General features: G+C 42.1%; 1 protein-coding gene across 2 annotated transcripts; it reads left to right on the top strand.

Annotated features, from left to right (window-relative positions):
• Positions 1–4,093: 4,093 nt before the first annotated feature.
• On the top strand, positions 4,094–25,302 carry DAPP1 (dual adaptor of phosphotyrosine and 3-phosphoinositides 1). 2 transcript variants are annotated; one of them, XM_066317886.1, is made up of 9 exons: positions 4,094–4,131; positions 12,648–12,770; positions 15,937–16,070; positions 18,731–18,861; positions 20,161–20,208; positions 20,448–20,510; positions 22,417–22,502; positions 23,026–23,113; positions 24,074–25,302. In XM_066317886.1, the coding sequence occupies exons 1-9, from the start codon at positions 4,094–4,096 to the stop codon at positions 24,122–24,124; spliced, it is 762 nt and encodes a 253-aa protein (XP_066173983.1). In that variant the 3' UTR covers positions 24,125–25,302. The 2 variants fall into 2 exon arrangements, with proteins under 2 accessions (XP_066173983.1, XP_066173982.1); XM_066317885.1 differs by lacking the exon at positions 24,074–25,302 and having other exon boundaries at positions 4,103–4,131; positions 23,026–24,067.
• Positions 25,303–25,309: the final 7 nt, after the last annotated feature.

The following is a 25,309-nucleotide window of genomic DNA, read 5'->3' as shown; positions in this document are numbered from 1 at the left end:
GGGAAACTTCCTGCACTTATCTCCATGCCTCTGTTTTAGTTCAGAAAACAGAAAAAAAAAATCCTCCTGGACTTAGCCCTAGAGGAGTAACTGAATTTCCTACAGCAAACAAGAGGAGAAAATGTATTATGTTGGAAATGTTAACTACGTTTGTTCCCAAAAGTCACATCATGAAGAGTATGAAGAATGCTAGGGTTTTTTTACTAAGAGCAAAGTTAAGAGACTTATAAAGCTGAATTATTAAATTAATATCTCTGGGATCCCATACATGATCATATTCCTTTGTGGCATGGCTGGGCCTATCCTACTTGGCAGGAAACCGCAGAGGCTTGGGAGGGCATGGCTGTTGCACCTCTTGCTGTGCTTAGGTGGAGACGTGTTCCTAATCCAACTCTGGGGAATGAATCCTGACAGCAACACAGCTATTGTGAACTTTAGATACAGAAGCCCTGCCCTGCCCGAACTGTGGAGAAAATGGGGCGAGAACAACCCTTCCTTTTCCACAATTTGACTTCAAGCCATTTTTCCCTAGGAACCTGGGTAATTTTAAATTCCTTTTCTCTCCCCTGTTCTGTATTTTCTATCTGAACAGATTGCAGTCAACACAGAGCTAGCTGGCATGTTCTGGAAACATGCTTACTGTAGACATTAGAAACACATTAAATAAACATGCCTTAGGTACCTCAAAATCCACAAAGTAAACTCATCAATATGCTGGTATCCAGTATCTGAAGTGTTTTCAAGCATAAAAATTGTTTCCAATAAACACTCCAAGACAATCTGCGCCACATTCAGAAGGGAAGAATCAGGTTGATGATCAGATTCAGAGGATGATATTAGTGTGCATCCTGTGTTTGAACTGGGGAAAGACTTTTGTAGCTGCTTTAGAGAGTTCCACAGAATCCCATGGAGTCATACCTGAGTGTAATAGGGATTAGATGTCTTAGGCACTGCAAAATTATCAGATACAGTTCACCTTAAAAGGAATAAATCTATGGCCAGCTGTTTGTTGTGTAGAAAACCTGTGCTCTGCAGGTGCCCACTGTGCTCCATCCCAACCTGCCCCTCATCGCAACTGTGCTAACAATGGCTTGCTAATATATCTGTTTCTTTTACTTTTGTTTGGGTGAAATCAGTGTCTTTATGATTGACCATCTTTACTTGGATCATTCACAGCTATCTATAATCTATTCAGGTTATTGGAAGGCAAAATGGTAAAAGGAAAGAAATTCAATTTTCTGTTCTTGCTTGCCAAGTTCTGTCAAGTAACTGGAATTATTTGATTATACTTTTGCAGCAATCATGTCTATTTGTTAGTTAGCCTATCTAAGCCAAATTTTTCTTTAGTTAGTATATTTAAAAGTACAAAATTACAGCTACCTAAAAAAAATTAAAGCTTTCAAACAGTTTTAAACAATTGCTGCATAAAAACTGGAAAACCTTGAAGAGCCATCATGATACTGGGATCTGACGACTTGCAGGACACATGTGATACAAGCTCACCAAGCAACCCCACAATTTCTGCCCAAACAGAACACACAATCTCTAAAAACACTATCATAAAAGCAAACACCTGCTGGACTGAGAGGCCTGCTGGCTGCAGTGTAAAGCATTTACTGGGTTTTGAAATATGGGAAATATGGCACTCCGGAATAACCTAGTGTAACACAACACAAGGAAAATTGCACATATATTGATCACTATTGACCCTTCTTATTTTGATGGTCATAGTTGTCCTTCTGTTTTTCATGACCTAAATTTAAAACAATAGGGGTTTGGCGTTTGTTTCTTGTGAAATGGTGCAGTTATTCAAGAAAGACTGCAAGAGATTGCTCTTTTTCATTAAATCACACTCTGGTTTTTAACTGACAGCTGTGATGGGATGAGTAGAGATCCAAACTGTCTTTTGGGGGTGCTCTGTGGCCAGCAGTGCTCTGGCTGAGCTGCAAGCAGCAGAGCACTGCTGCTATCTACAGGTCTGCTCTGCATAGCACTCACACTGCACATGGAACCAGTCCTCCAATAGGGATGCCTGTGCCTGGGAGCAGGACCAAAAAGCAGACACTAAAGTGTTCTGGCTTTAGGGAAGGGCAAGGTAGCAATCTGTAGCCTTCCTGTCCAGTGGCTAACCTGTGTCAAAAACCTAAAATCAAGTGGACTTAATTAAAGGGAAAGAACCTCTGCTGCATAAGAGTACAATTTCTGCCCCCCTTTTTTTTTTTTTTTTTTTTTTTTTTTTTTTTTTTTTTTTTTTTTTTTTTTTTTTTCTACAAATGAAGAGGAAACACTGCACTCTCAGGTGCAGAGTAAGAGGAAGCATCTCCTCCCAGATGGGAACCCCCTCCCACCGCAACACACTGGTGTGCAAAACACAGTGATGTACACAAGGGCTGGAAACCACCTTGGAGCCTGTATCACTGAACTTTTAAGATCATTTATGATGTAATTAGAATTTACTAACATTTAGTTGTGGATCTTTGTTGATTGAAATTTAATTTAAATTTATTTTTAATTAATTTTTCCTTCTGTGCCTTTTCATCTGTAACCCAGAAATTTTCATAGGTGCTTTTCTGCCGCTATCAGTAGGACAGAGAAGATAACCTGGAATGGGTTCATCACTGCTGAAATCAAACACAGCAGCTTCCAGAACAGGAGAACAATAATAAATAAACCTATCCAGCAAATACAAGCAAACAGTGGAGACATCAAAACATCAATTTAAGCAAAAGTTGTGGATTTCAGAGTCAGGTTACCAAAGAGAGTATCACAAGCTTTCAACAAGCAACAGAGGAAGGGGCAAACCCAGAAAAAGGGAAAAAGCATTTTTCCTCACAAAAAAATTATTTTTTCCTAGTAAGGAAAACACCCCCAGCTTATTTGCAAAATCTTTACCTACAACTGAATGTCTGCCTGTCGACATGAACAGGTAAGTACAGAAGCAGAGCACCTTGCAACCACAATTAGAAGCTCAAACAAACGACAGCCTGATCTGACACATGGAACTTCTCTGAAGACTTTCCCATTTGGGAGGCTACAAAAGCTCTTTCAAAACTCATTCCCCAAAACAATCAGGATGTGCAGGCTAAAAAAATCCTGTACCAAATTACTCTTTGTTTCACACTGAGCATGCAGTTCACAAAACTACTTACGAGAAAAACAGTACCTGTTCCATCCTCTTTAAATACCAGTTTTTCTGGAAACAGCTGATTTTCAGTACTGGATACATGGCGAAAACTTCAGTATGACTGAAAAGGAGCATTCTGTCTTTTTTATATTTTTGGTGGAGTCCTGTCCTTTTGTCAAAAAAGTTTAGTAAGGAAATTGCCACACGTATAATAATTACTGTCTAAGAAGTATTGGGGTATACAAATAAGCTCTAGTGCTGCAGGAGATCGTTTAAGCATCGGAAAGAACAGACAGCAGACAACGCCCAGAAATTTCTCGTCCACAAAACTCAGTCCTCTCGATACTTCCAAAGAGGGAATGAAATTGTAAATTTCTAGCAGTTTATGTTCCTATTCCCGTTTCAGAAAGACAGCGTGACCCCTTCAGAGCCTGCACGGAGGATCACCACGGAGAGCAGCGGGGCAGGGAGCCGGGGCCGTGGCGGGGCAGGCGCTGGGCAAGCAGCATCCCCCTTCCCGGCAATCCACGGCGGGGCCATGGAAAGCTGCTCTCGGAGGGGCAAACCCCAAACCCCCTAGGTTCTGGGGACTGTCTGGGGACAGGATCGGACACCTGACACTTACAGAATACTCCACAAATTTCACCTCCCCAGCTTTCCTGGCTGGGTACGTTGGAAGCAGAAGAGGCGAGGGGCATTCGCTGATAGATTGCCGGAGAAAAACGAGCGGACAGAGAAACCCTTGGGACCACGAACTTCTGACGCGGGGGACAGATTAAAGCCACGGGAAGTGTGAATTATTCTGGCGAGAAACCAAAGCGTTAGCAGCACGAGAGCGGCACCGGGCGCCGCTGGAAGCCGGGGCGTCTCCCCTGGGGCGCTGCGGGCCGGGAGGGGATGGCCCCGCCCGGGGAGGTGCCGGCCCGCACTTCCTCAGCCCCGCGGAGGCCGCGGAGCAGCCGCGGGACCATGGCCCAGCCGCTGCACCGGGAGCTGATGGCGCTCGGGTAAGCGGCGCTCGGGACCCCAGGGACCACCTCAGTGCCAGCCCTGGGCGAGCCGGGACAGCCGGCGGGGCTGGCAGCGGGGGAGCTGCTGCCTCTGGCTGTGGGATTGCGGGGCGAAGTGAGGGGTGAGGGAACGCGGGGTCTGCCTGTGGGGAGCTGCCAGAGGGCTCCGTGCGCGCCGTGAGCCCGGGGAGAAGCCCAGCGGCTGGTCCCGGGGCCAGGGCTGAGAAGCCGGCGCGGGGGAGCGGGACTGATAAAGAACACTGAGAAAACCGAGAGCGCGGACACACGGTTCGGATGTAGCGCAAAGCTGGTGGCAGGAGTCTAGCTTCCCTCGGAGAACCTCCGCGGCCTTGAAGGCGTCGCCATCGGATAGAAGAGCCCAGGTAGTGCCGTGCCGCTCCCTGCGTTTCCAGGGGGCACCAAACCCAGAGCCTGTCCTCAGATCCCTGTCCTCCCCGTGCCATCCCTTCAGCTGCCTCCTTGTAGCTTAGCCTGGGGAGCTGCTGTCCTTGCCGGGTGGCAGCAGGATTCCCGAAGGTGCCGGGGGCTTCAGGAGGGAGAGCAGCGGACAATTCACAGCCACTACGAGGATATCGCGCTCACACCAAAAAGCAAAGCCCCAGGAGCAAAAAGGAAGGCCGAAGGTTGCAACAGACCTCGTTCCCTGTCTGATGTGACTCGCCCGTTTGTCTTCTGCCAGTTAGTTTTGGTTTTTACGGGAGGGAGGCTCGGGTCATTCTGTCACCGGCAGCATTGCCGTGGGCAAGAGGAAGCGCGGCCTGGAGGAGCAGCGCAGGTGGGCGCAGGCAGGGAGGGATCAGCGGCAGCAGTGCAAAGGGAAGGCGAAGCAGAAGAAAGGCCAGTGATCATTCTGACAGAGTAAAAAGGCTCTGGTGTCGCCTCTACCTTCAAAAAGAACTGATGAAAAAAAGTAAAGGTGGTTTTCTTCCTGAGTACTTGTGTATTAGGACCAAGTCATTGCTGATTTTTGTGATTCGTTCACCTAGTGAACAAATTGGAGTGCACAAAATAGCTTGGAATTGCTGTCTCCACACTGGTGCTACTTTCCCATGTTGAAAAGAACCTTTTAATGAAATGCCTGTTAACTGAAGCACCTAACAGGTATAAAATTAGGTAAAGCCACTTTGCAGTGGTACCCAGAGTAGCCATTATATACTTTTTCTTTACATCTCTAAGATTATGCTCATCCTAAAACAGTATCTACAGAGAAGAAGGAAAGAAAATTAGATGCAGCTATTGAGAAGCATAATTCCCAATTACCAGACTTCTACTGATTTACACAGTGTGGCCTGAGTTAATACATGCCAGTAACATGTGCCTATAAACAGCAAGGAGTCCATCCTCATAGATAGTCTTGAAATGCAGATTGATGTAGTACTTAAAGTGGCATCCATCAGAAGGAAGGAGTACAGATGAGAGGGCTATGAATAGGCATTTTTGAAGCTGTACCTTCTTTATTTTACTTCCAATTGAATGGAAAACCTAAACTTTTCACCTTTCCACAGAATACTAAATATCTCTTTCACGGAAGTGTGTTAAATGTATTAAAGGTGAATAAACAATACCAGGCAGAGTCCCTTCAAGTAATTAAACAAAGCCCATCCTTTTCAGGTAGTACTAAAGCCACTTCTTGTTTTCTTTTCCCCCCCAAATATGAAAAAGAAGTTCTCATGCAGCAGACATCCTTGCGGCATAACCTGAAGGATCTCTTATCATAAATACTTCTTCAGCTGGGCCAACTGGATGTGTCACTCTCCAGACTGTAAAATGAAATTCTCAGTCATCACAAGGGTTGTCCATCCTAAACTTAGTCCCATATTCTCACAGTGCTGAGTTCCCCTGACAGCTGATGCAGTATCCAGCACAACTGAGACCCAGTAGTGGTGAGGAGTGTGTGTCCAACAGAGACCATGGTCATTCAAATGAGAAGTAGCTTCAACATTAATGTAACTTTGAGAGGGGTTTGAAGCAGCTTATTTTAAAGCTTCTGCTTTCTGGTGCAAAAATCAAAGAAGTTGGATAAGGTTTAAAGAAGTGTGAAATGGGAAGGATTTCACCCTTAAGAGAAAAGGCTGAGTACCAGGATATGCTCAGAGTTTACCAGGTTAGCTGCTCAACAGAATGGAAAGTTGTCACCAACGCAGTGAAAATTCAGATTACAGTCAGCTTCATTGTATTGATGTGTATATAGGTGGCCCTAATGCTTAATCAAAAGGAAGATCAAAAGCAGAACACATTGTTAAGAAGTTGCTGCCTCATTGATAAACTTAGTCCCTAAATCTACCAAAATATTTAAAAGGGGACACTGAAAGTCCCTAAATCTACCAAAATATTTAAAAGGGGTCACTGAAGTTTGCCAAGAGAGACATAAGCACCTAGGCTGAAAGGAAAAGGAGACTGAAAATATTCAGGATTCTTCTCTGAAGGCCTCTTTGGTTATTCCCGGAGTCAATCCATTTTCCATTTGCCTTTGCTGCTGTTAGATCTGAAATCAGAGCCCGCACACGGCGGCGGGGAGCTCCTGCGGCTGGGCACGTACTGCGCTGAGTTTGGGGAATTCCGCTTGGTTCTTTGCGCAAGAGAGGAGAATGTGGAGTATCTCGTCAGCCCAGTAATTACTGGCTGCTCTGGGAGCACAGTTTGCATCCCAATACAGAATAGTTTGGGTGATACTCTTTGTCTGTCGAAAGTGAAAGGCACAGGGCAAGAGGAAACTAATTATTGTGTCCTTTTCTCCTTCTATGGTCCAAGCTTTTTTTATCACCCCTTGCAGCAGAGCTTTTATGCTTTTCTAGGTCTCACAATACCATGACAGATGATATTTGTAAGGCTGGACAATATATCTCATGCTTAGCTTTAGTAACAGAAGAGAAATTAAGCCACAGACCTAGATGGGGTGATAATAAAATTGAGGAACTGAGGAACATGTTGAATTGGAACAGGGTAAATGATCATAGGAATTTTTTTCATCTCTATTTTCTAATTTAAGCAAGATAAAAACTGAAATGACTAGAAAGTGGGCCAAAAAATTGATGAAAATTAGAGTGCAGGCAGTTGAAAGAAGGGGGAGAAAAAATGGAAGTGAAAAGCAGAAGCTGAACTAGTGAAAGTCTACAGTTAGAAGACAAACGTTAAGACTGGATACAATGATGTTATTTCCTCTTATTTCTATTTTTAAATTATTTTCCCCCATATAACGGCATCCTTGTGTTCCAGCAAAGTACTTTACACAGGTTTGTGACTAAGTGCTTCAGTGTAACACATTGAAAGGATGTCTAATAAGTACCAGTTTGGTTGCCTGACACATGTAACTTCTGTCTGAGCATTCTGTCCCTTTTGGAGATTCTCTAAAACTCTGTCAGCTCATGCACCATTAAAAACATGGCCAAAACTTCACTTTTAGTGATGTGAGGTAAAGGGAACCCATTTGTAATTTTCAGATGATGGGCAATGTTTCCACTGTGTGATATTGGGATTTTTTTTTTTTTTAATTCCCGAACTACAAACCTTGACTGACATGAGCAGAAAGTTGCTGAAATACAAAGGGCCAAAAATAGAGAACTAGTGAGTCAGTTTTACAGTAATTTTTGGAGCACAGGCATGTGAAGAGGAGATAAGCCAGAGGAGATGTCAGTGCTTTCCCATGCACTCCATGGGGCAGTACTGTGTACTACTGCTTTAACCTAGAAGTGGGAATACACCTTTGAGGCTAGAATATATAGTTTCACAGTGTAAGCAAATTCAACCCCTTGTGGTAGAAGATGCATTTAATTAAAAAAAACAAAAACAAAACACAAAACTTGACATCTACCATCACAAAAAAAACCCCAACCAAACAAACAAACAAACACAAAAAAACCCCCCCACAAACAAGCAACAAAAAATTCAATCAACCGAGGGTAAATAACTGCTGTGAGTAGTATTTGAGTCCTACTGGGAGCACATGTGGCTCACCTTCCCAGTAATATGGGTCGTTGTTACCTTTCAGAGGTGGCCAAGAGATGAATTAGGCTTGCTGTGTTTCTGCTTGGCTGCTGCAGCTCAGAGAGCCAAAGTGTTTTGCACCCACCACAGAGCAGCAGCACTATTGCCCCTGCTGCAGTAGGGGAAGGAGCTTCTGGGAAGAGAGCACAGTTCACCCAGCTGGACACCAAGAATCTCCTTCTTGCTTCGCTGAGGGAACTTTGAATTGCCTGACTTTTTCACAATAGGGAGCCAAACATGCACACAGTTTCTAATTCCATCCAGGCCACACCTGTCTGAGAACATCTGATAAGGACACAAAAACTACTCTGCCTACTGCAATTATATGGTAGCTGGGCATACCACAGTTATCACTCCAAACACTTACAGCAAATAGCAGCCAGAACTTCCAGCTGTGCTCTCTTCTGGTGCTAATAGCTTTCATGTCTGTGAGGAAGAAATACATGTGTTTCTACTGGTTGTTACACAGTTTGCACATAAAAATGGCTCAGAAGAGAATTATGCAAGTCTCTCAGCATTCAGCCTTTCATGGATGAGTGTTTGTGTTCCTTGTGTATTCTGTTATTGTTAAAATGTTTATCCACCTGATGACATCTACAAGCTTATTCAGCAGCCCCTATTTATGCAGGCAGATTTTTTTTGCAAAATATCCACATGATTTCTTTGAAAACAGCATTATCAGAAATGACAGATGCCATACCTAAGGGCTCTCATCCACAGGGGACACAGAAATGAAGTTTCATTAACATTTTTCATTGGAACAGCTTGGGTTGTTAAAGAAAGAATGAACATTTTGAGGATGATGTTCTAACCCTGACAGGGCGTTTCCCACCCCAGACTTTGCTCTAACGTATTCCTGATCTTCACCATAGTGTAGGTAGCTCCAGTTGCTGCATTCACTACACAGAGATCTTCTTAAGAAAAGATTTTAACGTGAGTGCATCCTGTTCTGGAGTTGTGAGGATTAGCACAGCTGCAGGGGCACAGCTGGCCAGCACAGACACTGCAGCTGCCACCAGCTTATTCCATGGGGAAACCCCACTGGTGACTGGAGGGGCAGATCTTCAGGGCAAGGCTGTGTGCTCTGATGAGTTTGAGCATTCTGGGGCACTGGGTGTCTAATTTCCTTCTCCTTCCTGTAAAAGCTGTCAGTAAAGTCCTTCCTCATTGCTGTCACCAATGCAGTGTGACCTAAAGAATAGGCTGATATCTGAAAATGCTTTCTTTTTCAAAGGGTAGCAAAAATTATCTCACTGGCTGTGCTTGCCCATCCTAAAACATGCCTTTCCAAAGAGCAGGAAGGATGGCATGGTCATTCAACAACACACACTGACAGCACAAACATGCTTACATGGGCAGGATAAAGAGATTTAATGTCATTTAGGATGATGTTTAAGTAACAAGAATGGATAAATGATAGCAGCTATAAACTCTGAGCCTGAGATTGCTAGTCAAATTGTAGAAAAGGAACTCCAAAAAGTTGACCACACTTTTTTTTTTTGATAGAAGAAATTAAATAATTAGAAAAGAGAAACCTCTCAGAAGTATGTATACATATCAGGAGGGTGTACAAGGCCAAGGGCAGCCAGGAGAAGTGCCTTAAACAGAGAAGGAATTTTATCTGTCTTTCTTCTTGTGTTTCTCACAGCAATCTCAAACAAGAATCTCAGGCAATTTTTACACTACTGATGATTTTCAGTCTGAAAGGTGTCAAAGCACAGAGCATGTTTCTGGACTTGTTTTGTAGTGAATACAAGACTTTATAAAGATGACTTGGAAGGACCTTCAGAAACGTCCTGATTACCCAACATTATCCACCACATTCAAAACTGAAGATTTAAGGCAATTCAGCTTTAGGAAGGACTTCCTAGGGGCTTCAAAGAGATGGGTGTTTGTAGAACATTTTAATTTCCTTAATGTCTTGTTTTAAGACAGCATGAAGGTAGATGCAATATTCAGCTGAAGGTGGACTGCCTTTTACAGTTTTGCCATTTAGCCATAGCTCCCATTTTGATTTGCCTGCCAATTTCAAGGGACTGCTTAAAAGTTTTTTTTTTTTTTTTTGACACAGATAAATAGAAGGATTCTGCCTGTGAAAAATATTTAAATTTACCTGAAGTATACATAATACTGTCTAACCACAGGACTGTTTGGGTTTATTTTTAGTCCTGGTGATTTCAACTTGTACTGTCAGCTCAGGCTTGATTGTGCGAGCAGACTGCATAGGTGTGTATTTGTTTACCTTCCTGGTGGTCTCTGGTACAAATTCTAAATTTTCTACAGCATTTTAATATTTTACGTGTGTTTATGCAATTGGAATGAAGTTTGCGTGACCATTTTCACAGTGGAAGATTGAAGTAACCTGATCAAACCATCTGTCACAGTCAGGAAGAGAAAGAAAACCCCAAAACTATGTGCAACAGTCCCTTTGACACCAAGATCTGCATTACTGTCTCCATCCACTTCTATTTTTTGAGATGAACAAGAGGAACCCAGTAACATTTGAGGGATTTTTGTCTGAGACAGCGTATTTACGCAAGAAACTGGTGCAGCCTTGTCAGCAAAGTTTTAAAAGTGCACCTTCAAACAAGATTATTTTTCCAATTAAGGGTTTTGTTGGTTTATGGGTTGTTTATCTATTTTTTTGTGTAGTAGTAACATTTCATTAGTCACTTGCCTTTTACATGTAAAGAAAGAGTGGATTTAAACTCAGCATTTTTTTTTAACTTAAGTGACTTTCAAAATTTAGTAAAAGGGATTTTTCTTGGAAATAAGGTAACAGTGCAGTTACGAGCAGTGTCAAACTAGATTTCCCTCCTTCATGACAATGACCACTCACAGGCTTTCTCAACATCTGCTTCTTTTGCACAGAAGTGAGCCAGATAGTGTTCTGAAATCCCCCCCAAAGCACAGTGCTGCACTCTCAGCTGCAGGTCTGGCCATGCTGATAAAATCCTTCCCACACCGGGACAGCTCTGACCTTTGCCTGTTGCTTACTTGGGCAGTCAATCCCAAAGCGGATTTTGGCTAACAGGTGTTCCAGACGATGACACTTCGATCTTCAAGTATTCATTATTTTATTCTACTGTGTAAATGGACCACATTCTAGAGCCAAAGCAGCGATACCCTGCCTGTATTGAATTGCACATGGATCTTCTCTTCCTCTGGGTTAATGGTCTGGAGACTCTCATAAAGCAATTTGTCAGCCAGCTGGCCTTTCAAATAGGCAGCCATCCAAATTCAGAGTTAAGGCTTTGTGTGAGATGCCAAGTTTGGTGGAAACTTGGGATGAACAGCTAAGGAGAAAGAGGATACAATTACACCTGGTTTCATTTTGGAGACTGCTAGGATACAAGTTCTGGAAAGTGCTGTGATGGCACTTCTGCTTTCAGTGAAACTGCGTTTCTTTGGCTGCAGTGACAGGCTTTGATCCCCATGCTACAGATATTTTAAAGGAAGGGAAAGGTGACCTGGCACCACTCCACACAAGGGAAGCTTTCTCCCAGCAGAACCTTGGGCGTAGTCTCCCTCCTTCCTTCTGTTCCAGAACCTCGTCTGTCTGTGCATGGCTATGGTTATCATTGTGTGCCTTGCAGGATTGCAGCTCCAGTCTTTTATACCTCCAGCTTTTTGTCTTCAGTCTCAGGTTCATTTCCACTGAGATCCTTGTCTCTTGTGAAAAATTGGCTGTTTCCATTGTGGAACATTCTGAATGGGAACAAACCCATAAATTACACTTAAACTACACTTCCTGGGACTCTTTGCAGGATTCTTTTCCTGTGAAGTCCTTGCAAAACTTTTCATATAAATATGAAGTTAATTTTCACTGAAGATAAATTGAAACAGTGTTTAGATGTTTTCCTTTGTTGCTCAGATCGCTCCTGGCCAAGAGGCAACAATAGTAAGATACCTTAATTTTCACTGAAATTCTGTCAGTTGATTTTGATCCCTTTAATTCTAAGCTTAGGCAAGCATGTTTAATTGCAGATCTTGGCAGTGAAGACTCATTGAGGGAAATACAGACTTTATGAGGAGTTTAAGTGCTGTCTGTTTGCCCAGAAGAGGAAGTGTACCAAAGAATATACATGTCAGGAAGTACAGCTTCTGAAAATAGACAAAGGATTCTGTATACCCCCAAACTGTTTTCAGCTTATCAGCACAGACCTGGCTAATTTGTTGCTCATGCAAGTAGAATTTGCAGGGGTTTTAGATCCAGCAAAACAGCTGTTTGTACACAGCTTTGCACTAATGGAAAATAGTTTTTTGACCGTGTCAAAAGGAGGCCACTGCAAGGGGCACAGATCTGTGTAAACTGAGAGTGCCTGTGAGAAGGCAACTCTCACAATTGTGAGGAAGTTTTTGCAACTCAAAACTGTAGAGTTTTGGCAACTCAAAATTGTAGAGGAAGGACTGCAACTAACAGTGCTTTTTCTAACCCTGCTCCTAACAGCAGCAGCAGCCAGTTAAGAGAGAAGTGGAGGATGCTTTATCCCCTTGTGTCTCCCCAGGTGGTACCATGACAATCTCACCCGACACGCAGCAGAAGCACTGCTGCTCTCCAACGGGAAGGATGGGAGCTATCTTTTGAGGAAGAGTAATGAAAGGGAAGATTTGTACTCCCTCTCTGTAAGGTAGGCTGTGGGCAGAGTGAACTAATCTAATGCTCCACTTACTTCCATCTTTGAATTATGTGTGTCGTCCCATGCATTACAGGGTTGGGTTTTTTCCTCGGGCTTAAACTAGTTTGAAATATGTTCCTGTTGGTATAATCCCACTGAATGACATTTTGCTAGAGGAAAAATATTGGATTGGATTTGACAACTGCTTTCATTTCTCCAAATTATGAATTAATCTTATTGGTAGAGAACATAATTCTATAGAATGGCTGTAAATATTCAGGCTCCACAATAAAAATCTGCGTGTTAGTTAAAAGAGCTTAAGAAAGAGCTGGTGGGAGGAGAAAAGTTTTATGATGAGGACAGCAGCAAACATTTAACAGGTGCTAACCTTACTAGTTTCAGGATCCCTGTAAGGAAACATCTCTGAAGGATGATCCAGTGTTTGACTGGCTGGTTTTACTCCTCCATTTTGTGCTAAGATTCAGTCTTAGCCAGGTGTGTGTGACTAAATCGAATAGCATCTTTTGAGTGATTGATGTCAATTACAGCAGAGCAGGACACAACTGTTCAGGATACAACCTGAGCAGAGGCAGCCTGGCCTGGTTACTCCACTGCTAATTCACATTAAAAAGAATCTCCCAGGAGGAGAGAAGCCACAACATTTTCACGAGGCAACCTAAGGATACATGTATTAGACATACAAGGTAACCCTGCACATCAGCTGGGTGAGGGTAATCAGCCCTAAAAACATTGGTGGCCTTTGGTAACTGTATGATACGAGCAGCCTCTAGAGCAAAATTTTAAGCTGGTGCATGCAAGCTCATTCCTGCTGCACACTGAGCCTCTGAACAATTCATGGCCGCAATTCAGCTGAATCACAGTGACTTTAGAAAGTCACTTTGATCTGTGTAATGCTGCTAGTTATTTACAGCTCTGACAGAAGCACAGCATATTATGCCCTTGAGATTGTGGCTTTCTGCATATTCAGTACCAGGAGCTGTTACAATTTGGAAGAGTCGTTGTTTGGGAACTGAGGATAGTCCAATCTGCACATACCCTGTTCCCCAGGAAAGACAACAGTGAGGTGTTTCACCCATTTTTGACAGAAGATCTAGGAGCAAGTGTGCCTATACACACACACTGTTGAAATTATTACCACTACAGGCAGACCTTTATACAAAGGGTGCCCAACAAATCTGAAGGTGATATTACAAAATGAGCATTTAGAGTAGCAATGACTGAATTGAGTGGAAGTGTTGGCAAAAAGAATAGTGACATTTAAAAGTAATAGCTTTCCTTAAAAAAGGGGTAATTTTAAATTAATCATTATTTTCCTGGTTAATATTTTTTTTATTTTAAAATGTTAAGCATTATTTGAGATAGCTACCTCAGACAATTAAATATATATACATGTATCTTGAAGGTAGCTTTAAAGGGCATTCAGGAAATAAGTTATTGTAATAAACCAAAATTTAAATAGTTCATTTAATAGGAAACAGAAGTGTTAATGAAAATAAATTTGCTGCTTTAATAGATTCTAGCCTTAGAAGACCTACAGAAGTCTATTTTTGGCCTGTTCCAATCTCTTGTTCAGCTCTTCATTTATTGAGGATTACTTACTGCATTGCCATATGAACTGAACAGCCCAGTCTGAAGTGTGATCTTTTATTCTGTTCTGTTAGTTTCTGTTGTTTCTGCTGGTACATCTTTGAATACTGATTTTGATTTTAAAATGTTTTACAGTTTTTCTAGTGGTTAATTTTACGTTTTCTTTCAATTTTTTTGACTAATATTAAAACTTAATTTTAGAATAAGTAATTCAATTTTGTTCTGATGCATTTCTGTAGAAAGAATAACTTCAGCAATTCTAGCTGTCATTTTCCTTCTGTCCTAAAATATCTTCTGTAGCTTTTACTTTAGTTTCTGCCTCAGCCTCATAAGGAACTTTGGTCATGATTATAGTTCGGGGTTTTTCAAGGAAAAAAATGCTTAGCCATCCCTTGAAGTTTTTATTGACAGCTGTAAAAAGAGATCACACATTGCCTGAAATCCCCTCCCCCAGCTACGTTAACCAGTTTGAAAAGGAAGTCGGAAGCAGAGTAGAATTTGCTCTCATTGCAACATTGTCTTGAGAAATTAGACAAAAAGATGGAAAACCCTGTAACTGCAGCATAGTCACAGCAGCTCTTCCCTGGTGTGGTGCATTTTTACTTGGCTTGTTGTGCCCCAGCTGACTGTAACACAAAACATGTGGGAAGCCCATAGAGGTGTCTTCTACAGTATCATAAATACTGTTCAAAGACAAATATTACATACCTGTTTGAAATAATAATCTTATTTGGAAGTGACAATAAACAGCTAAAGAGATGCTACAATCAATTTTCTTCACATTTTTTCAGTATATTTGCTATATAAGTTTTTCTTAGACAAAATTTACTCAACTATTTTGGGTGCTAGTAACATTAACAAAAGTAATTTTTCACTGGAGAAATACTTGCAATAAGGGCTTCACTGTCTTTTGAAGGCAAAATAATTGCCTACCCAGGAAGTGAGACCTTGCACACTTCTCTAAATGCCATCAGGTTTCATAAACAAAAGCTGTTACTTCCCTTACAGAACAAGGACCCTGGTTCATGTTTGTCAGTGCCCATCCTAGTGGAACCAATCATCCAAGTACAGAGACAAAGCAAACAAATCCTGAAGCCCTAGGTATTTAAAATTAGGTTATTAAACCCCTCTTTGGGTGCAAAACAGAGACAGCCTTTTTTCCAAAGGGAAACTGAAGACATTTTCAATGAGATTGGGACGCTACTTGAAAAGCGGGACATATACTGAGTACACCATCAAGACTGAAGTCCAGTAAGTGAAGGGGTTGCATCCCATTTAGGCAGAAGGCTTGAAATCTCTTTTGTGAGTCTTTTTGCTGATGAAAGACCTAAATTAACCAACTTGGCCTTTCTAGGCTTTCATCATCTCATATCTGTAAATCAACAATTAAGATCTGATTTTCAGATGTGTTGAGTGAGGGACAGTAATGGCAGTAGCATTACACTAGGACAGCAATTGTCAGCCTGTGATCTGGGTGAGATTCCCTGCAGTGAAAGCTGCTATTTAAGGATTGTATGTGCCAAATGCCTTTGGCATTTATGTCTTGACAAATTTTCCTCTTTTATTTTAGGGGGAAAGATTCTGTGAAACACTTCCATGTTGAACATACAGGAACTTCATTAAAATTTGGATTTAATGAATTTTCTAGCTTGAAGGAAATGGTCATGCATTTTGCAAACCAGCCTTTAATTGGAAGTGAAACAGGTAAGGAGAGCCATATTGTGTGTATGAACACATTTGTAGCCATGCTTCACAAAGTTCTAACTAAAAGGAGCTTCTGATGTGTTAGCAAATAGATCTTCTGCTAAAGTGTTCATCTTCATAAATTCACATTTGTACCTAAAAAAATTCCACTTCAAAAAACCTTTCAAGTTCTTTGAAGATAAACCATGCATAAACTTATTGGGTTTTTGCTAACCAGGGCTATGAGCTCCTTTCAGTTTCTAAGCGGAGGAATCATTTTAAAAACTGGGAGGATTAGAACATTCTCAAAAATGGCAAAACCAAAGCACGGTGTTAGTGAGGAAATAAATATGCATCTGTGAAGCTGAAATCCCCCAATAAGAATAATTGGAAAAGAGACTTGAAATTGTTTAATCTCATTATTCTTTGTCCAAGGAAGGAGTCTACAGTGTTATGCTCCTCTTTCCTGTAGGGAATGTGTTTTTAACTAGCTCTCCTGTTCTGCCTGGTGTGCCTCACCATGCTGATGCCATCTGCCATCACAATGATCTTTTTCACTTCTAAGAGGAGAGAGAAAAGCACGAGTTTCCTTTACAACCAATGTGCTGCTTGAATTAAGGGTCAAAATATTAAACTTGATTCCTACTTGTGAAGTGAACACCATCAGACTAGAATCCCTGGAGAAACAAATATTACTATGAAAATGTCAGTTTTATGTTTAGCTTCAAGTGTAGCAGTTTGAGACATGTTAGTACAAGTTAATGCCAAAACCTTCTGTAGCCTCTGTGGAAAGTGTATGCAAGTAACTCAGAGAAGAACTAATTATATATGCAAGAGTCCAGTTAAGTGATAGTTGGCACATGCAGTAACTGTAACATGTCACACACTAAATATGCACCAGTGCTCTTCTAACACAAACATTAGATTAAAGGGCTCCTTTGCCAATTTCTTCCCCCAAGAAAAATACAGTGGTACACTCAATATGGCACTTGTATCTTTCAAAACACTCTCTTTTTAAATTGCTTTCAAGAGTGGTTTAAACACAGAGCTCCTACATGTATCCTCTGTGCCAGTGAGCTATCTTTCCTGGGAAATCAGGCATGCACCCACAGGCCTATCTCTATAAAGATTTCAGATGACATAAAACTTGTATTTCCCCATTCCTCACTCCTTCACTGCATGTGTTACAGACATTAATAAACAAGACATTGGTTTTATCTGATCTCTATTGATGGGATCAGCACTTGTCACATTAAGGTTTCCTAATCAGATTCTACTGGCTGTGTGAAACATCCAAGTCAGATGTGCTACAGAATAAAAATAAAATAATAATTTTAAAAAATTGAACAACATATCAAGAAACCTTCTACTTTATCATACCATGGAAAAATAGTAGAGAGGAAAAAAAAATTAACACTCAGGCAATATTCCTTCAGATACAGGTGTCAAATTTCTCCTGGGTCATAACCATCTGTTGTCAAAAATGGGATAGGGCCTCTTCAGAGTCAACTCCAACCCAAGCACCAGCAGATGCAGGTGTGGCAGAATAGTCTTGCTACAGTGCAGCTTTTGCTAGATTTGTGTATAATTACCAGATTATTCTGTACAATTGTCTTCATGGGGAAAAAAATCCACAGAAAATTTATTAGAAAACAAACAATGTATAAAATGTTATACTGGTCATCCCAGTTCTGCAATTGTCTTTTTTTCCATGGTGTACAGATGATGGTATCCTGATTCTATGCAACAGCTTGGGAGTAGTTTCTCTGGAATGCTGATGAAGCTGTTCTCAATTTTACTTTAAAGTTTATTTTATGCTTTTTATGGTAAAGCATAATTTTTCTGCAAGGCCAGATAGAAATAAACCAATGTTGACTTTCCACCTACCGTTGAATAGATCACATTTGCATACACCCCTGTGCCCACAAACAAGTTACTTCAAATACAACTTTTCCACTTCTCTTTTTAGCCCTTCCCATTACAGAATACTTTTAAATTACCCATACATCTGTAGGTTTCAAGTTCAAGTTGTTACCAGTTCTAGCACCCCTCCTCTTAAAGAGCTGCAATATCAGCATAAAATGCAAATGGAGCAGCATTTGGTATGCTGTGACATTATTTTTAAAGAATGGAGTTAGATGGTGGAGCAGTTGCTATTTTAAGGATGTTCTTCACTGTTCCGAAAAGTACAATAGATTCACTATTGAGAATGCAGCTTTTTTTCAGGGAACATGCTATAAACATGACTCACTTGGAGACAAAGAACGGGTGTAATGAAAAGGTTTGACTGGGAAGGGCTGTGGTGAAAACAGTTGAAGGGGATGGTGACATGGACCTACTGTTAGGAAGCCTGTAGCCAAAGCTCTGACAGATCAAGTGATTTAAGCACCAGCTAGTGGGATGTTGGCAAACCTAGTGACTCTTATGGCTTCCTATCTAGTTTAGCATGCTGCCTACCCTCCAAGCCAGCCTCTTGGGCAGGAAGGAATAATGAGTCAAGAGATTTCATGCAAACATTTGCCAGGGTAAAGGTTTTGAAAAAGTATATTTGCAGTTTTCACAGCTGCCTTTTTAGTTTTAGGAAAAGATGGAGTTAACCACTCCTTAGAGATGTAGCAACTGACAAATTATTTTCTAAGCTGGACTTGCCAGATGACTTACTCCTGCTCTTTTCTCTCCAGGAACTTTAATTGTATTGAAGCATCCCTACCCACGGCAAGTGGAAGAACCTTCCATTTATGAGTCTGTCCGAGTTCACACTGCAATGCAGACAGGAAAGACAGAAAGTGACCTTGTCCCAAATGCTCCCTCAGTAAGTTGTGTTCTGGTGGCAGGGGTGCTTCTTGCCTGAGCCTAGCATGATTGCTGGAATGAGCTATGGAGTAAGACTGGTTATTAATCCCTTTATGGGTTTGTAAATACACGAAGCCTTTGCCAGGCAAGGCAAAACAAATACAGACTTGCTCAATACAGTCTCATGGCAAATAAAGGCTTTTATAATTGTTGTCACTTCAGCGATGTCCCTGGAAAAACACTATTTGCAGCTGACCTGGGTGAGTCTGACTATCCTAACAAAAAAATATATTAAAGAGTTTCATTCTTATGTTATCTTTTAGAATAATTTATCATTATTAACATTATCATAAGTAAAAAAAAAAAACAAATGCACACACACAAATCATATACATTTGGGCCACCTATGCTGACATTTGAGACTCATTTGAACAGCAGTTAGTCTCTAAATCCCTTGTAACTCATGTCTAAGTGAGAGAGGTGATTTCTCCAGAACAATTTACTCTGAACAGAGAGGAAAGTGTTTTACTTATATACTGTATTTTGTGGGGCAAAGAGGAGGAGTTTTGTTAATATGGGTTAATGAAGTTGCTAGAGGAACCACTTCTGATGTGTCTCACAACCAACCCTTCATGACTGAGTTACACTTTAACCTCCAAAGAAGCTTGACTTTCACATACCAATAAAAAGGTAATATTTTTTCAAGAACAAGTGGTAATTTGGCAAGGTTTTGATTTTCAGAGGTCTGCAATCTCACAGGCAGGTCCCTACACAGTATCTAAGAAGTCATAAGGTCCAAGTGTCACTCATGATGTCAGAGAAACTGTTCAAATCCCAATTTTTCAAAAAGCACATTGCACATAAGAGGATTTTCCTCTCAAGCGTGGGCCTGGTTGAGAGAAGAGAACAGCTCGGTAAAACAGCACTTTCCCCTGTTTGCATTTGAGGAGCATTTTCTGGGGATGATTCTGCTGTCTGTTAAACCTCATGTGCTTCTGGTCACAACATGTACTGAGGGAGCCATCCAGCTTTACTAAATAAAGTGTAAGTGCAGTTCTTTTGCTGTGTTTCCTGAGAAGGTGCAGGCCAGGAGCTCCCTGAGGGAGGCACAGTCAGGGGGCTGCCTTCAGAGCCAGCACAGCTCCATGTTTACCCCCAGACAGCTGGATCTGCCCAAGGGGAGCACTGACGTGAGGGCAAGGGGCCATGGGGAGTTTCCCAAAGAACTGATCCATCTTCCTCATGTAGGCAAAGAGGAGGATGTGGGAAAAGCAGAGTTCAGCCTCTAACCCTAATCCCTTTCTTTGTTACTTCACAGCTTGGTACCAAGGAAGGATATTTGATAAAACAAGGCAAAATAGTCAAGGTAAGGAAAACTCTTACTTGTTGCTTCCACTCTGTCATCACCCACAGAAGCTAAAGACAATGTGGACCTGAAATTGCTCCCCCTGTATTTCCCTGCAGGGAGGAACTATTTGTTTTTTGGGCAACAACAAAGCACAATTGTGAACCAGAGCAAGCCAGCAGCTTTGAAAGTTTTTCTTTCCTAAGAAGTTTTAAACTAAATTCTCCCAAGAGAGTTACCATTCATTCTTGATCTTTCAGAACTGGAAAACAAGGTGGTTTACACTGCATAGGAATGAACTCAAGTACTTCAAAGACCAGACAGTAAGTAGCAAACACCAATTCTACCTTTTAAACGTCTACACAAGCCTCCTTGTATCTCCGGCTTCTCACATCTGTATCACAGCTTTCCAAGCTAAAGCTTCCCAAACTAATAGGGAGGGTCAAACCTGTCAAGTAAAGTCAGTTTTTCTGATTACTTCAACAAGAGAAAGTTTTGCAGCTAGAAAACATTTACTGTGCTCTGCCAGTCTTAGCTACTGGATAGAGTTTACAGGGCTTTTTTACACAGAATCACAAAATAGTTTGGATTGGAATGGGAGTTCAAAGATCTTCTTCCAAGCCCTCCATCACAGGCAGAGACACCTTCCAGTAAACCAGGTTGTTCCAAGCACTGCCCAGCCAGGCCTAGAATACATTTTTGTGTTGCTTTGTTAAGTGGATTTTAAGCTACCAGCACAACACAACCTTTATTTGTAGCTTAGACACAACCTGACAGAGAGTATGCTGCTAAAATAGTTCTAAAATTACCGGTAGTGTCCTTTGCATTCTTTGAGTTTATCCTTTTATTTCAAGTGGTCTCACGGGATACATGGAAAACTGTTAATTTAAAAATTCCTTCTGACAAAGATTAACCTGCAGAATCCTTACAGTTGCTGCTATCTTAATCTGAGTAAAGATAAGAAATACCCCTGGAGTTTCTTTGCCCTTACAATGCCTCTGTTTGAGGTTCCTTCATAACACAGCCAAACTGTTCACCTCTGCTAAGCCCTGTTTCAAGCCTCTAACAGATTTTTACACAAGAGCAGACACAACTGCCTTCTCTCACCAAACACTACCATTTCTAAACAGCTATGTTTTTGCAGGGCTTTCCATAAGTTTTCATTTCAGTTCAAGACAACTTGAATTAAGTTTGCAGGACAGCATTTCAAAGAGCAGCACTCTGCTAGTGACTTACCAGGCAAGAAGATTTCCTGTCTTTGTCGGGAATATGACCTCCTTCCAGGCAGCAGCTCCAGTGAATCCTAGCACTCCTGTTGTTGCTGTGGGTTTGCAGGTACCTACATGTGAGCAGCCTGCAGCTGAGCCTGGGACAGCATTTGCTACCACACCACAGCACAAGGGGCTTTCTTCTAATGCAGGGTATTACTAACAGCCACTGAGTCAGCAAAAACATTAAGGGAAGTTCAAAAAGCAACAGCCACCTCCATACACCTGATGAAGGACCAGGGTAACAGCTAAATATGTTTGGGCAGAAAGCAATTGAGCTGCCTCTTCTGAGGTCTTAACAGTGTGAGGCTGAAACAAATGGAAGAAGAGCTCTCACATCTAGGGAGAATGAAACTCCTAAGGGAGATACATAGTCCATGTCCCTGCACCTTAGCCTGTCCAAAGAAACTTTTATATATGTGTGTTTGTGTACACATGCATGCAGACATGCTTTTCAGGCAGCCAAACCTATAATTTCTGCTGCAAGCAGTACTTTGGCTTTGCTTCTACACTTTTCCTTACCCAGCTTCATCCTTTTAAGGCACTTAGGAATTAGTTAAATCTCCAACAGCTGGATAGTCTGGAAAGACCTATACCCATGCCTTTGTCTCTGTAAACCTTAGCTCAAAGTAGTACCAGACTTGCTGCGTCAGTTACATTTCAAGGCACCAGCCAAACCTCCAGCAGCCGTCATGTAGCTTAAACATTCCTGCAATAGAGATCTCCTCTTGCTTGTCCAGATGTGAACTGTCCTGTGTTTTTCATATTAAGCTCACTTCATATCATGATACCACTGAAGTTATGCTTGCTAGTTTGGGTTTATAGTGTTACAGCCATTGTAACTATGCCTGGAAAAACCTGTGGAGGTGCCTATAGAGGTCCAGATGCACTGAAGATGAACTGAGATAGCCTTATCTTCTGTTTTCATGTGTCCATATTTTAAAAACATTTTCTCTTCAAGGCTACGGAACCAATTCGAGCACTTGACTTAACTGAATGCTCAGCTGTGCAATTTGACTATTCCCAGGAAAGAGTCAATTGTTTCTGGTAGGTTGAGGATTTTCTCCACGTTTCTGGGAAATTTGAAATAGAAAGGGAATTTTGAAATGTAAACAATGCATGCTTCTGAAAGGTCCCTTGGTGGTTGTGACCTTTCTCATCCTCTAACTCACAAGTCTGTCAGCCAGTCTCTGTCAATTCTGCAAGGCTTTGGCAAATTACTTCTGCCAAAAGGTGGGCCCATGTGTAGTGAGCATTTCTAATTCTATAAGCATCTCTAATCATCACCTAGATTCATGGGTTTTGGGGTCAGACATTGGGACAGGTCACATGGTGACTTCTTCTGAGCCCAGATGTTGATCTTTTACCCTTATGGACCTGGGGTGGCATCTCCCTGGGCTGTAAATGGCTGTCACCCATTCTTGGCTAACCCTCCTCCTGGTGACTGAACAGAGCACAGCCTCCCTGCCCTGCTCTGTCTAAGCAACTGTTGGTACAGGCCAGCTGGGGCCAGTTTTGGGGTGAACTGCCAGTTGTTCCAGCAATTTAAGGAAGCTTTGTTTGCTTACAGTTTGGTGTTCCCACTAAGGACATACTACCTGTGTGCAAAAACTGGGATAGAAGCTGATGAGTGGATTAAAATCCTGCGGTGGAAACTGGTAAGGGGCTGTGTCCTGCTACGCGGCTTTTACCCTGGGCAGCAGCACCTGGTACTGCCATCAGAACCCCCCCAGAACTCTGGCATCCAAGTGCTACAGCTCTCAGCACCTGCAGCAAGGGATTACTTGTTCTGGCTGCCAGGCCAGCTAGATTGCAATACTGCAGTGTTCACATCATAGAATCAATTAGGTTGGAAAGGATGTCTGAGGTCATCAAGTCCAACCTTTGATCAATCACCACCTTGTCAACTTGACCATGGTGATGAGTGCCACAGAAACATCCTTTTCTTAAGCACCAGGGATGGTGCCTTCCTGGACAGCCCATTCCAATGTTTAACCCCTTCTGTGAAGAAATTCCTCCTGATGTCTAGTCTAAACCTCCCCTTGCACAGCTTGAGGCTGTGTTGTCTCGTCCTGTCACCCGTTGCCTGGCAGAAGAGACCAATCCCCACCTGGCTACACCCTCCTTTCAAGGAGTTACATAGTGTTAAGTCACTCCTGAGCTTTCTCTTCCCCAGGCTAAACACCCCCAGCTCCATCAGCTGCTCCTCATAGGACTTACGATCTAACTCCCTCCCCTCCACTGCTATTTTCTGGACTCAGGCCCCTTCCTGAACTGAGGGGCCCAGAACTGGGCACAGCAGTTGAGGTGTGGCCTCATCAGTGCCATGCACAGGGGCACAATGTATCTGCTGCAAACCCACTTCAGTGTATTGGGGATGCACTTTTAACAGGCATGCTCACTAGTAAGAAAAAATTACTTCCATCTCTAACGATGTCATTATATGTGCTTGGTAAATAATATGGATCCTCATGTCCTGGGTCATTATGGCAGGATGAGAAGACAATGTAAAGGCTTGAAAACACTCCTTCCTAAAAATACCAGGAATTGTGTTGGTTGTTCTGACCCACATCCACATGCACACAGACAAGCAGTAATGGACTGTCTTTCTGTTCCAGTCACAAATAAGGAAGCATCTGGAGGAGCGCAACGCCACCCTCAGTTCCTAGCTGAGTGCCAGCCTTCCTGCTCCACTGGCAGGAATCGCCTCTCTCCAAGGGGAAGGCACTGCTCGCCAGAGGGCAGCCTCACGTCTCCGGTGCTGTCTGCGCCCTCAGACGTCACCCAGCCCTACACACACGGCATCCTGCAGCTCTGGGGCTGCTGAGTCACGCATGGGGAACAGCTGCAGAACCAGAGTGGGGGTTTGAGACCTGTGGTGTGTGCCTGTAATGCGCTTCCCTCAAACACCTGCCAACTAATCACAGAAGTGGTCACTGTTCAAAACTTCTGTGGTTATTCAGAGCATCCGTAATTTATTGCAAGCTCCATCACAACTAAGCATCAGTATCACGTTCTGTAACCTTGAACTTTTTATTTAAAACAGGTCTTTCCTGGAAACATTAAATATCTTTTTATTACCTGTTTAGGCTTTAAACCAAAAGAAAAATGACAGAATTATATCTTGTAAATAGTAGCTATATTGCAATCCAGAGAGTAGCCTTTCAAGGCCCTTTTCAGAGACAGATGTGTGACACAGTTCTGGGCAAACAGATTTTTATCTGGTTTAGCTTTATACCACAGTGATGGCTACAAAGGAATGTCTGTTTCAAACAGCATCTGTAGGTAATGGTGAGCAGCATCATGTAAGCACACTTGCATACACACCAGGGTTATGGGAAAGAGTAGCTGCTTCCTGGCACACATAGGACACACATTTAACAGTGTTGTGGCTCACTACAGAGACAAGAAGTGGAATCCCATGATGTTGGTGCTGTACTCAAAATAGATGTTACATTTTGGAAGCAAAGTTTGACACACTGGAGAGGCTCAAGACCAGCTTGACCCAGCTGCAAGATCCGCTGAGCGCTCTTGTGCCTCCTCAAGGTGTGGACAAAAAGGGGGGACCCTCTCTTCCTGCATATCAAATTCGTGCTGAAACAGCATCTGCAAACCTTTCCTGCTATGCAACACTGCAGTCTTGTTTGGTATTGCTCATGCAGAAGGTTTTTGATAATTGCCTTTACTCGGAAAAGAGTGCAGAAGAGCAAGGCAAAAGCACATCGGAAAAAGAAAGGAAATCTACATTTGGACATATAAATAGCATTTTATTTCAACTTAGAAATTCAAAGTATTTGTAAATATTTTATACAGACTGTTTTCTGAATAAAATGTCATTATAAAACTACCATGGG

The sequence above is a fragment of the Sylvia atricapilla genome, chromosome 4 (assembly GCF_009819655.1).
Source record: "Sylvia atricapilla isolate bSylAtr1 chromosome 4, bSylAtr1.pri, whole genome shotgun sequence".
Lineage (NCBI taxonomy): Eukaryota > Metazoa > Chordata > Aves > Passeriformes > Sylviidae > Sylvia > Sylvia atricapilla.
The sequence above is the reverse complement of the archived record's forward strand: the minus strand, read 5'-3'. Positions and strand labels throughout refer to the sequence as shown.

Coding starts and splice junctions, on each gene's coding strand:
- DAPP1 (XM_066317885.1), top strand. Junction 16,071..18,730: donor TTTAATTGGAAGTGAAACAG/GTAAGGAGAGCC, acceptor TTTTCTCTCCAG/GAACTTTAATTGTATTGAAG. Junction 20,209..20,447: donor AACAAGGCAAAATAGTCAAG/GTAAGGAAAACT, acceptor TTGATCTTTCAG/AACTGGAAAACAAGGTGGTT.